At 42.1% G+C, this 13,235-nt stretch overlaps 1 protein-coding gene across 1 annotated transcript in view; it reads left to right on the top strand.

The window, feature by feature from the left end:
- The window catches only part of NT5DC2 (5'-nucleotidase domain containing 2), a 62,815-nt gene extending 51,501 nt beyond the window's left edge, over positions 1–11,314 (top strand). Inside the window, exons 11-15 of the mRNA XM_044301233.1 lie at positions 2,429–2,515; positions 3,173–3,313; positions 5,302–5,366; positions 6,693–6,984; positions 9,222–11,314. Coding sequence (XP_044157168.1) covers positions 2,429–2,515; positions 3,173–3,313; positions 5,302–5,366; positions 6,693–6,954 — 555 coding nt within the window. The 3' untranslated portion in view covers positions 6,955–6,984; positions 9,222–11,314. The remainder of the gene's footprint in view (positions 1–2,428; positions 2,516–3,172; positions 3,314–5,301; positions 5,367–6,692; positions 6,985–9,221) is intronic.
- The last annotated feature ends 1,921 nt before the right edge of the window (positions 11,315–13,235 follow it).

Here is a 13,235-nt window from a genome sequence, read left to right as displayed (position 1 = left end):
CGACTCAGACGCCAGCAAGGTGGAGGTGGAGTACTGGTTTGGGCTGGTATCATCAAAGATGAGCTTGTGGGGCCTTTTCGGGTTGAGGATGGAGTCAAGCTCAACTCCCAGTCCTACTGCCAGTTTCTGGAAGACACCTTCTTCAAGCAGTGGTACAGGAAGAAGTCTGCATCCTTCAAGAAAAACATGATTTTCATGCAGGACAATGCTCCATCACACGCGTACAAGTGCTCCACAGCGTGGCTGGCAAGAAAGGGTATAAAAGAAGAAAATCTAATGACATGGCCTCCTTGTTCACCTGATCTGAACCCCATTGAGAACCTGTGGTCCATCATCAAATGTGAGATTTACAAGGAGGGAAAACAGTACACCTCTCTGAACAGTGTCTGGGAGGCTGTGGTTGCTGCTGCACGCAATGTTGATGGTGAACAGATCAAAACACTGACAGAATCCATGGATGGCAGGCTTTTGAGTGTCCTTGCAAAGAAAGGTGGCTATATTGGTCACTGATTTGTTTTTGTTTTGTTTTTGAATGTCAGAAATGTATATTTGTGAATGTTGAGATGTTATATTGGTTTCACTGGTAAAAATAAATAATTGAAATGGGTATAAATTAGTTTTTTGTTAAGTTGCCTAATAATTATGCACAGTAATAGTCACCTGCACACACAGATATCCCCCTAAAATAGCTAAAACTAAAAACAAACTAAAAACTACTTCCAAAAATATTCAGCTTTGATATTAATGAGTTTTTTTGGGTTCATTGAGAACATGGTTGTTGTTCAATAATAAAATTAATCCTCAAAAATACAACTTGCCTAATAATTCTGCACTCCCTGTATATCAAGGTTCAGCATGTGTTTAATACAACAGTCAATAGTATGCATGCATAGTCAAAGGCATGGGGTAACTACCAAAGCGGCAGGCCATGCGACTGCTATGGGGCCCAGGGCAAGAGGGGGATCATCTCTTCTACAGGGGGTGAAAACTTGGTCAGGACCCTGTGTGGGGGGCCTGGTTAGATCCTTGCTATGGGGCTTTTACTTGTCTATGTACGCCACTGGTCAAAGGTCTAAGATACTGTTGATACAAACAAAAGCCCAGTTTATGTCTCCCCACTTCTCTCCTTAATACAGCTGATAAGATCTTCAGCTAAATATCTGTAGGAATGGAGCTCATGAGGAAACATGAAGTATGGAGAGGATGGACAGGACAGACTGTGGTAATGAGGGGTTGTGGTAATGGAGACGGCATACAAGAGCTGCTGCTCATTACCCACACCTCACCCTCCTCCCTGTACTTCATGTCTCCTCATGAACTCCATTCCTACAGAGATTCAGCTGAAGATCTTATTAGCTGTATTCAGGATCATAATCCCTGACAAGCAGAGAGGAGGATGAGGCAGCTCTTTAGCTCAGTATTCCGAAGTAACTTGTCCTGCTGTGTGATTAGGACAGATTTTGTGTGTACTAATAGGATGGTGGCTGAAAATAAAAGAATATACTCGCCTCATCCACTTGATCGCTGCGAGGCCAACCTCTCCATCTTGATTGAAGAAAGCCCACCAAAGGACCTGCGGCGAGTGTGAAGACATAACCATGTGGTCACGTTGTCACGCTCGCCGCAGGTCTTTTAGCAGGTTTTCTTTCATCACGACTGGAATGGACGACCTCTTCACGATCAGATGGAGTATAATTTTTTATTTCTTTTTTTAACCCCCTGAGCACCTGAATGTGAGTCTCAGATGCCACAATCCATGTTGAATGCTTCATCATTTGCCAAATCGAATTTTTCAAAACTTCACTCATCACTACCCCTGATGATTGCTCCCTAGATAAAACAATATTTATATTTATAATAAAGTTTTATGTATATATAATTTATATTTAATTTTATTTTATTACCGTCCACTGTGTGGTGGCTCTGCTGACATACTTCAACTCTGCTCTCATTCAAGTGAGGTTAGGTCATCAGAAAACTTTTTTAATATTTAAGTTCCAGAAAATCCTTTAAAGGGTTTCTCCTAAGATTTAAACTTATCCACAGGTCCCCATTCGGACCTCCACCAATTACAAGAACAGGGATTCTGTGTGCCCCATAATAAAATGGAGTTGTAGTCGAGCATGCTCGTTGCTAGTCTATTAATCTCTCTGGGACTGCCTGAGATAGGTAAGAGCTATACGCAGCTTCCTTTTGGCAGTCCGGATCCCTGTTGCACACCACCTACTACCACCGTGTCAACTGGCGGGAAATGGTTGCAGCCAAGACCCACCCCAGCCAGTGATTGGATCTTTCACACAATGAGGTGCGAGTGTCCCTCTGAATTGAAAAGTGACAATTCTCTGACTCTCCATGGTGCTATGTACGGTGCCCTGTATACATGTGAAGACTTTTGTTGACCCTTATTCATGTACACTTTTATCCTCAGGGAAACCTGTTTGATTTCCTGAGATTAACCGGCTGGAGAGGGTCCAGGGTGCTGTACTTTGGTGATCACCTTTACAGCGATCTGGCAGTAAGTATTATATGACATTTTGTGCTTTTTGGAATTATTGTTTTGTCAGGTGGCAACTTTCAGATTTCTAATAGTTGTGTTCATAAGCTTGAGGTGCGGAGGAGTTCAGTGTTGCTAGTCTGTAACTGAATGGCAGATTTAGGGTCCTTTTTAGATGGGCTGATTTCCACCCGAACAAGCCGAGAAAGAGAATATAACAGGTCAGTCGTCTCTCATTTTTAAACAGGCTGATGAAACCTAAACGGGGAATAAACAGTCGTTAATATTGGTCTTCATTCAGTTTGCGTATTGCTATCAGCACATCCCGTGCATTACGGATTCAAGAACCCAAGAAATGTTTGCTCGTCTGTCGGCTGATTGCTGCTCTTTCTATGGGCAATGAGCGTAATGAGCGTAAAGGGGCCCTCAGGTTGATGGAAACCAATCAGCAGATTACGGTCACAAATAGCAGCTTGTACCCTGCTGACTGTATGTTTATAAAGCATTGGGAACCTCAGCAACATCGTTCTCAGACTTAAAGGCATTATCTTACTGATTGTTACTACTTATTTTTGTTATTCAACTAATATGTACAGTGTTTAAAGTGATTTGGTCAGTGTCATAAGTTCTAAAACTGACAGCCATTTTTTGTCTCTGACCCCTTCCTCTTGTGTACAGGATCTCATGATGCGACACGGCTGGAGAACTGGAGCTATTGTTCCTGAATTAGAGAATGAAATTCGGATAATAAGCACTGAACAGTACATGCATTCACTGACCTGGCAGCAAGCAGTGACTGGGCTGCTGGAGCGGATGCAGGTCAGGGTAAACCTAAATTCCCTCATTGCTTATTGTACTACACCGTCGACTGTTATCACTACATGTAACTAATGTAACTAACACACAGTTGTCGGGAAGGAAGCGTTCCTTCTCGACGATTGCCTGCTCATTAGTGGAGGTGAAGAGCTTTACATGCAGCAATCACCTCCTACACTATGAGGATGAGTTATGGCTACTGCTATCCCTTGTCCTCATACAGCTGCACTGTTTCTGGGCAACAGATTGCTGTTTAGACCGCACGATCTGCTGCCCAGAAACAATAATTTAAGTGCCTGCATGAACAATTGTTTCACCCAATGAACAAGCGTTTTGCTCGTTCATCGGGTGATTTTCGTCACCTTTAGGCTACTTTCACACTTGCGTTGTTTTTCAGTATTGAGGTCCGGCAAAGGATCTCCATACTGGAAAAAAATTTTTAGCATCTAGTCCTAATGCATTCTGAATGGAAAGAGATCCGTTCAAGATTCATCAGGATGTCTTCTGTTGCGTCAGCATTCCGTTTTGTGACCGGACTCAAAACCGCGGTTTTGTGTCTGGTCATAAAAATGAAAAAAACAAACAAAACGGATCTGTCGCTGAAAACAATGGAGCCTAAACGAACAGATCTGTTGCCCATTAACTTTCAAAGTATTTAGTGACAGTGTGTTTTTTTTTTTTTTTTTTTTTCTCGTTTTGATTTCACATAACCGCATCCTAACGGAATGGATGCATCCTGACATGGAAAATCAAAACGGATCGGTTTAATTTCGGTATTGAGATCATCTGCCAGATCTCAATACCGGAATTAACAACAGAAGTGTCAAAGTAGCCTTAGACGGGCAGATCATTGGGAATGGGAATGAGCATTTATAGGATCGTTCGCCCCCAATAATATACCCAACAATCGAGCAGTGTGAACCCGCCTTACAGGATGAAGCATCTACAGCATGTGTTCAGTCATTGGGATTGTGTTTTACACGTCATGGGGCAGTGGGGATTTACAAAGGCCATTGTGCCAAAACTGTGGCTTGTAAGGCACCAAAAAAACTGGTGCAGACGGTATGCCTAATTTATTATCTGTTTTAGACATTTCATGTGCCACTGTTTAAATGTCATGGAAAAGGGGGTGCAACTTTTGTTGAGTTGGAAAATGCCTCTAAATGTCTAAAGTAAACTACCCATGAAGTGATTAAAAAAGAAGAAAGAGTCTAGTTTTCACCAAGATGTGCCAAATCTATCAAACAGACACCTCTGTGATATTTTCATTGCCTCTTCAGCCTCCCTCCTCCTAGGTTTATTTAGTCACTGTACTTTAACATAGTTTAATTACATTTATTAGAGAATGGTGTAATTAGCAAATTTCTAAATAACTTCATTTAAAAAAATTGTTCAGGAAAAAAAAGCTGTAAAGTCATGTCCAGTAGGGATCTCACTTCCACCCGTTGTTAGGCTAGATCCGTCCCTAGTAACAGACGGTTCACAGGAAATGGGTGTGTGTCAAAGCCAGCTGAGATCCTTAGCCTGAGATTTTATACAGCTTTTGAAGAGCAGAGAAGCTACTGTAAGTCTGATCTCCCTCTCCTTATCAGCTTTTTAAGCTTTCTAGAAGAAAACAAATATATTAGGAAGTAAAAGAAATGAGGTCACTGTATACAGTACTGCCACATAAGGGAGACCCACTGCTTGTGAGAGATATGCATCTAGCTGTGCAGCTGAAACAGAGCATAATGTGGCAGTGAAAGACAATAGGGAATCCCAAAAAAGACATATGTCTTCGCAGTTATAATTAGACAATAAAGCACAGCCATTATGTAAACATTTTTTGAAAACTCAGGTACGTTTTTATTGCATTATTAATAAGTTCTGCACCATCATTCAGAAACCTGGTTTTGTGATTTCTGATATGAATGGATATACACAGCTGTCATGTGTATGGCTGACTCAGAAAATAGCACCCTAAGCTCACACTGTTAAATATATTATTCTAGATTTATCAAGATGCTGAGTCCAAGCAAGTTCTTATGGAGTGGATGAAAGAGCGTCAAGAATTAAGGTAAATGGTTTATATTGATATTGTGAAGTATTGCGTGATGCAGTTTCTGTTCATTTCTAGCTCTAAACTGAGACATAGATTGGTATCATTAAAGCTTGTACAGGAATTATCTGCCAGTGTTGGGTGCCACCCTTCAAACTCCCCCAGTACAAACAGGTCAGGTAAAATCCAAGTAGGATCCTGTTATTTTGCTGGTTCATGACACCACATGGCCCGAAAAATGGGACAAAAATGCTAAGGCTAGTTTTACACTAGCATTGTGAGTTCCGGCAGCATTTTTTGTCTGACCAAATCCCGTCATATTTGCCAGGGAGCGGCCGGCTCTCCGCAGGACCCTCTCCTAGTCAATGGGGCCGGCGGGCATTGCATTAACATCCAGCAATTACTGATCCAGAGAGGGCCGGCAGGCTGTTCTCTGCCGAAACAGCCTGCCAGAACTCAAGTATTCCGGAAAGACCTTTAAAAATGTGAAAAAGATAAGTACCGGATCCGTTTTTTCCAGATGACAACCGGAGAGACGGATCTGGTATTGCAATGCATTTGTCTACAAATGGTGTCCGTTTGCATACAGATTGCCACTTCCGGAGATGGAACTGCCTGCCGGAATCCAACACCGCAAGTGTGAAAGTACCCTCAGACATATTCTTATAACTACCCAAAAGTCAACAGAGAGGGGATATGTGAGGCTCATCACGGGCAGATATCCCTCTTGCATTTAAAGGCCCCCTTACACTGGCTGATACAAGCAATTATCAAGAACGAACCAATTGTTCCCCATAATTGCCTGCTCATCAGAAGAGGTAAGACCTGCACTTACATGCAGCAATCATCTGCTCTGTATGGGGACTAGCGATAACTACAGTACTCTAATCCCTGTAGAGAATCACTGCTTTTGGGAAGCCCAGAAATAATGATTTAGATTACCACTGCAGCTATGGATTCACCCAGTGTACCTGATAATTGGTGGCAACTACACAGCAAAACTATTGGGAATGACCACTTCTAGAAATGCTTCTTTTTGATAATTGCCTCAACCATTGGCCTGTGTAAAGCGGCTTTTAGGGACCAAAGTGCATTAAGACACGTGACAGTGTTTGTTCTGCCTGGAGTTCTTAAGGTATGAGCAATTGCCATCTTCTCTTATACTGTAAATTACAACCATTTCTTAAAGAATCACATAACACATAGGTGCCACTACTCAGATAACAAGGTTCGATTTTAAACATTTGGAGATACAAAAATATAAAATATTATAATACAGCTTACACAATGAGCCCACCACAAAACATTTTCTCTTCCATGATTTTAAATTATCTGTACTTGCAGGTCTGTTACGAAGAACCTATTTAATCCCCAGTTTGGTAGCATTTTTAGAACTTACCACAACCCAACATACTTCTCCAGAAGACTGATCAGATTCTCAGACATCTACATGGCTTCCATCAGTTGCCTATTAAATTATGATCTCAACTTCACGTTTTATCCACGACGTACCCCACTGCAGCATGAGGCACCATTATGGATGGATCAGCTTTGCACTGGCTGCATGAAGGCTCCTTTCCTGGATGAGATGGGTCATATCCGATAATGGTCTCCAAGAATTTACCAGCTATAACAGGTATGACGAATGATCTATGATCCTCTAGTAGACACTTAGTAGATACTAAATAGTGGGAAATGTAATTGTCATGTTTCCATCAAATCTGTTTTAGTATGTTACTGAAGCTGCATCATTATGCATAAAGCAATCTTTAGTTTCTTCAAAAACCACTATTTTCCTTTAGTTTTCCCCTTAGTTACGGCTGTTTTAACCCCTACAATATGAGAATCTTCTCAAGCTGGCTCTTTTGCCAGTTCTCTGAGGCTAAAACTGCCTTCCCTCACTTCACATACACACTTGTTTTAGCCAGCAGCTTCCTGCCAGCCAATCAGATTAGATTAGCGAGAGACACGCCTCCTCACTCTGAAGCCTAATGCAGGAATGCAGTGGGAAGGACCGCCCCTATGTCTTCTGTTTACACAATAGGGAAGACAGACAAGCCTTAACAATGGTCTTTTAAGGGACATTAATGAAAGCTGTTATTATAAGTTAATTACAGATCTTTTGAAGACAACTCAAGTGTACCCTAGCTCTAATAAACTAGCAAATAAAAAAAATAAAAATGACAGTTACACTTTAACGTTCACTACAACAACTTTTTATTGTATGTAGCGTTTCTACGCTGCCCTTTCCACTTTCTGAAAAGGGGGCATGACGGGGTGAGGAAGGACAGGGCCAGCCAGCCCAGCACATCTTCATTTACCACAGTTTTATGGTGTAAATAAAGACAGAATTCAGTGGCAGCTCAGAGCTGTCAGATGGAAGATGTGCCTAATATATGACCAGGCTTGCTCCTTCTCATAAATTAAGTGCTTTCTCAAGCAGCGCAGGGGATATCATAGACTGGCGTAGTGTTTACAACTTACAGGTGAAGCTCGAAAAATTAGAATATTGTGCAAAGTTCCTTTATTTCAGTAATGTAACTTAAAAGGTGAAACTAATATATGAGATAGACCCATTACATGGAAAGCGAGATATTTTAAGCTTTTATTTGTTATAATTTGGATGATTATGTCTTACAGCTTATGAAAACCCCAAAGTCACAATGTCAGGTACCCTTTGCTCAGGGGGTATGGAATAATTAGCTGACTAGAGTGTGACACTTTGAGCCTAGAATATTGAACCTTTTCACAATATTCTAATTTTAATTTGCATTACTGAAATAAATAAACTTTTGCACAATATTCATATTTTTTGAGTTTCACCTGTAGTCGTTTTATGAACCTCCTCCTTAGGGCTGCAGTAAACAATTATTTAAGTAATCGAGTATTCTATTGATTAATTTTTTACGATTAATCGAGTAATCTAATAAGAAAAACCTTCTTAAAATAATGTATTACTTTATAAAAATGTCCTCTTTCCCAGTGCCATCAGTTCAGCAGCCCCTCCATGCCATGTCCCCTAGTGCCCCAATGATGGCACTGCCATCAGCCCCTCCATCCAGATTGCCATGATGTCCCCCTTTCCCAGTGCCTCTATGCCATCCACCATGTCCCCCACTCCCCCAGATCAACCCTCCCGAGTGCCTAATCACAGGTGCCCCCATTAACCCCTCCCCCCCCAATACTTTTATACATGGCAAATCATAGGTGCTCCCATTAACCCCTCTAACGCCAATAAATTTATACATGCCAAATCACAGGTGCCCCCCTCGCCAATAACTTTATACATGCCAAACCTCAGCTGCCCATTGTTTCCCCATGCCAAATCACAGGTGCCCTCGTTTTCCCCAGCCCATGCCAAATCACAGGTGCCTCTGTTTTCCCCAGCCCATGCCAAATCACAGGTGCCCCCATTTACCGCCCCGCCGCCTCTGCTAACTTTATACTTACCTTTCAGTGCAGAGTGCGCCGACACATGGAGTCCGCAGGAGACGCGTCTTCATCCCAGCATGCAATGGGGACCTGACGTCACACACAGCGTCAGCCAGCGTGCTGACGATGTGTAAACGCAAGGTCCTGCAGCGCGGTGCCGACGGGAGGCCATGGAGCGGTGAGTGAGAAGCTTAATTTCACTCACGCTCAGTGGTCATGTGATTTAAACGAATCCTCGATGCAGAAAAACTGCGAGGATTTTTTTGCCTCGATTACATCGACTAAATCGATGAATCGTTTCAGCCGTACTCCTATATTACTGCATCTGACAGGATACAAGGGTAGTCCTACTAATAGAATTCATAGAATTGCCAGTTAGCCTTGATGATCCGATTGTAGCACAGGATGTACTTTTAGTAATATTTTCCTTTTCTTTTCAAGGAGTTTGCAAGAACCATGAATCAAATCCAGAGTGTTCCATAACTTATTATAGACCTATCAAGGAAGTCATGCTGCCCAAGTGTGGCTTGTCGCAACAGACCCTGGCTTTAAGGTCAGGTTCACGTGTAGTGGTGATAAGAGGAACTGCAACACCACTATAACTAGAAAGTGTATTAATCCATGTAGTTTTGCTTCTGCAATGAACAGCTGTAGATTCTTCCTATGGAAGCCTCTGTAGGACTTGTTCCTATTTTTGCTTTTGGGGGACACTGCGATTGCTTGCTAAAAATTCTATCATGCTTTAGAAATCGCACCACACGTCTCAAAAACTGCAATAAAGCCAAGACATTTTAGTGCAGCCTAGCACACGTGTCTGTCCTGGACTTTCTAAAAATTAAAATATGATGCGTGATTGCAAATTATGGCACATCAAATAGATGTGAGCACACAAAACCTATTGATTATTGGTTCCTAGCACAAAATTAGTAAATTGTATGGAAGATTTATTCTGTATGGTGCACAACATTTTTTGGCCTGAAGACCATGTTGGACTGCATCACTGAAAAGGCCCCAATAATATTATTAGCCCTATGGTGGATTTACATGGGACGATTCTGCAGACGATTGTCGGGAAGGAAGCGTTCCTTCCTGACAGTCGGCTGCTCACTCATTGAAAGAGACTGCTACATTTACATGTAGCAATCTCCTTCACTTGCAATAGCGATCCCTCGTCCCCATGCAGAATCATGGTCTCTGAGCAGCAGATTGCGGTTTAGACCACATGATTTGCTCCTCAGAAACTATGATCAGTGGTGTCTGCATGAACGACAGGATCACCCAATGAACGAGTGTTTCGCTAGTTCATACGGTAATCGGTGGCACATTTACAGGGGCAGATTGTCGGGAATGACTGTTCGCAGGAGCGGTCATTCCCGATAATCTGGACGATTATTGGCTCGTGCAAAAACTGCTTTAGGCTAATTTCACATCTGCGTTTTTAATTCAGGCTTTGAGATTGCATTTAATACATCCTGATGGCTCAGTGCTTGCAGCGGTTTTGTGTCTGGCCCCAAAATGCAACTGAACTGATGCATCCTGACAATGAATGGGGACAAAAATTAACCATTTAATTCAGTTTTTGAGATCCTCTGCCAGATCTCAAAACCTGAATTAAAAACTCAAATGTGAAATTGGCCTCTGTAGTTCCCCTGGCAGCAGATCCACTTGTCACTTAATTTACAAACTTTGGCTACGGTCCTGACTGCTGATTTACCAAATCATTTTAAGGATAAGTAGCGGTTATACTTGCCATATAATTCTTATAGTTCTGTTTTTAGTGCTGCATACATCAACAGACGTGGATATATTTGTTATCACTGTAGCAAAGTGTTCAAGAACCGCTGCTGATCAAATTGTATGTGTCTGTGCGGTTGTGGAGGAGGCAGCTATTTCTCCTGCCTACTGCTTTTACTGTTCCTGGGGCTTACAGTCTACCAGGCCACATAAGGCAACTGCATATAATGTACTCAAGGTAAAGTCAAAGAGGGATGGCTGAGAGGTTTCAGGTATTGTTTTAGGTGGGACCGGCCAACTATCTAATGTATATGGAAATGTCCTAACCTTTCCATGAGATGTTGGGTAAGAAGAATCAGGCTGTTGGGCTTTAGCATGTACGATCCTATTCTTCTCGGGGGCTATAATCCACAACCAGAGGTGTCTGACAATGGCTTACTCCCCTCTCCCTGTTAAACACATGCATGCTCAGCCAAGCTCAGGGTGCATGTATGTGGATAGGTAAAGGGGCAGTTTGGTAGAAAGCTGTCAACTAAGGGTACTTTCGCATTTGCGTTGTTTGATTCCGGCAGGCAGTTCAGTTGCCTGAACTGCCTGCCTGATCAGGCAAACTGTATGCAAAAGCATGTCCTTTTTTCTGACTGAGCAAGATCCTGAAAAGTCAGAAAAATGCTCGATCAGTCAGAAAAATGCATTGCAATACTGGATCCGTTTTTCCGGTGTCATCAGGCAAAACGGATCCGGTATTTTTTTTCTTCTCATTTTTAAAGGTCTGCGCATGCGCAGACAGGGAGGACGGATCCGGCACTAATACATTCCTATGGAAAAAAATGCCGGATCCGGCATTCAGGCAAGTCTTCCGTTTTTTTCGCCAGAGATAAAACCGTAGCATGCTACGGTTTTCACTTTTGCCTGATCAGTCAAAATGACTGAACTGAAAAGATCCTGATGCATCCTGAACGGATTGCTCTCCATTCAGAATGCATGGGGATATGCCTGATCAGTTATTTTCCGGTATTGAGCCCCTAGGACGGAACTATATGCCGGAAAATAAAAACGCTAGTGTGAAAGTAGTCTAAGTAAGCATTTTGCTGACAGCTATATAAAGTGTGTGACCAGCCTTTGTATAAGTGGCCTAAACAAACCACAGTACAGAAGATGGTTGGGCAGCACAGTGGCTCAGTGGTTTGCCTTGCAGTACCATTTTCAGAACTCATAGGAGTAAATAGCATATCCTCGGACAACCCCTTTTAAGTCTTTAAAGTCTTTCATCCTTTGTAGCTTTGTGAGCGGGGCACCTAGGATGTGGGAATTGCTCCCTGTAAACTGGGTAAAACAGCAGGAAATAAACACTGCTGGATAGTGCCAAATAATTAGCCATACTCGGCTAGGTTACGTTATGAATTTATGGTAACATCCATGGGGTCTTCTAGGGCAGAGAAGAAGTAAAAGGTGTTATACAAATGTACGGCACGTGATCCCGGAAGTGCCCACAAACTATTTGGACTGGAGAGAGCAGTTCTGACCCGGTAAGGAAAATCTCTGCACTACAGGAATTCACAAACTTTATTGCAGGCACAGCAGTTTGCAGTAAAGGTCTGTCTGGCTGTTACTAATTGGGGGGGTGCATAGTCTTACACTAGCAGCGCTGGTGGGACCTTAAGGGTCCGGCTACACCACGTGACATTTGTAATGCACTGTAATACAGGTGAAACTCGAAAAATTTGAATATCGTGCAAAAGTTCATTTATTTCAGGAATGCAACTTAAAATTAGAATATTGTGAAAAGGTTCAGAATTCTAGGCTCAAAGTGTCACACTCTAGTCAGCTCATTAATCCATACCCCCTGAGCAAAGGGGACCTGAGATTGTGACTTTGGGGTTTTCATACGCTGTAATCCCTAATCATCCAAATTATAACAAATAAAGGCTTGAAATATCTCGCTTTGCATGTAATGAGTCTCATATGTTAGTTTCACCTTTTAAGTTGCATTACTGAAATAAAGAAACTTTGCACGATATTCAAATTTTTCGAGTTTCCCCTGTAAGCTGTAAACACTACACTGCGATTGCGTTCCGATGTTCAGTTTTTATTGCGTGGATGCAGTGCGTTTAGCACGCGCGTGATAAAAAACTGACTGTGGTACCCAGACCCGAACCCGGACTCTCACTAAAGTTCGGGGTTAGGTGTTCTGTATATTTTCTTATTTTCCCTTATAACATGGTTATAAGGGAAAATAATAGCATTCTTAATACAGAATGTTTACTAAAATGTGGCTATAGGCGTTAAGAAATAAAACAAATTAACTCGCCTCATCCTGTTGTTCGCGCAGTCAGCAGCTTTTTTCCCCTTTAAAGGGAAAAATCCTAAACAAAACTTTTACCTCAACTTTCCTGTTGGTGATGTGTACATATCTGATCAGTATGCTGATTGGCTGGGCACCAGGAAGGTTCGTTTAGCCCCTTGGGCACCTACAAGACTAATTTACATATCTCTAAAATCCTTTTTTAAAGAAAATAAAATCACACAGCCCTATAGGACAGGTATATCCTAGATCGCCGCTAGCATGTACGCAGCTCTATAGCCCAAAACTTGGTGACAGAATCCCTTTAAGTATCGGGTAAGTGCAGCCCTTTGCAAGGAATGTTCCATCCTCCAACACAGACAACAGAACCTGATTTCCCACTAGATGTTGCACAATTTTCCCTGCTGTATTGACTC

Source organism: Bufo gargarizans, chromosome 7, assembly GCF_014858855.1.
Source record: "Bufo gargarizans isolate SCDJY-AF-19 chromosome 7, ASM1485885v1, whole genome shotgun sequence".
Taxonomy (NCBI): Eukaryota; Metazoa; Chordata; class Amphibia; order Anura; family Bufonidae; genus Bufo; species Bufo gargarizans.
This window is presented reverse-complemented; position numbering and strand designations above follow the sequence as displayed.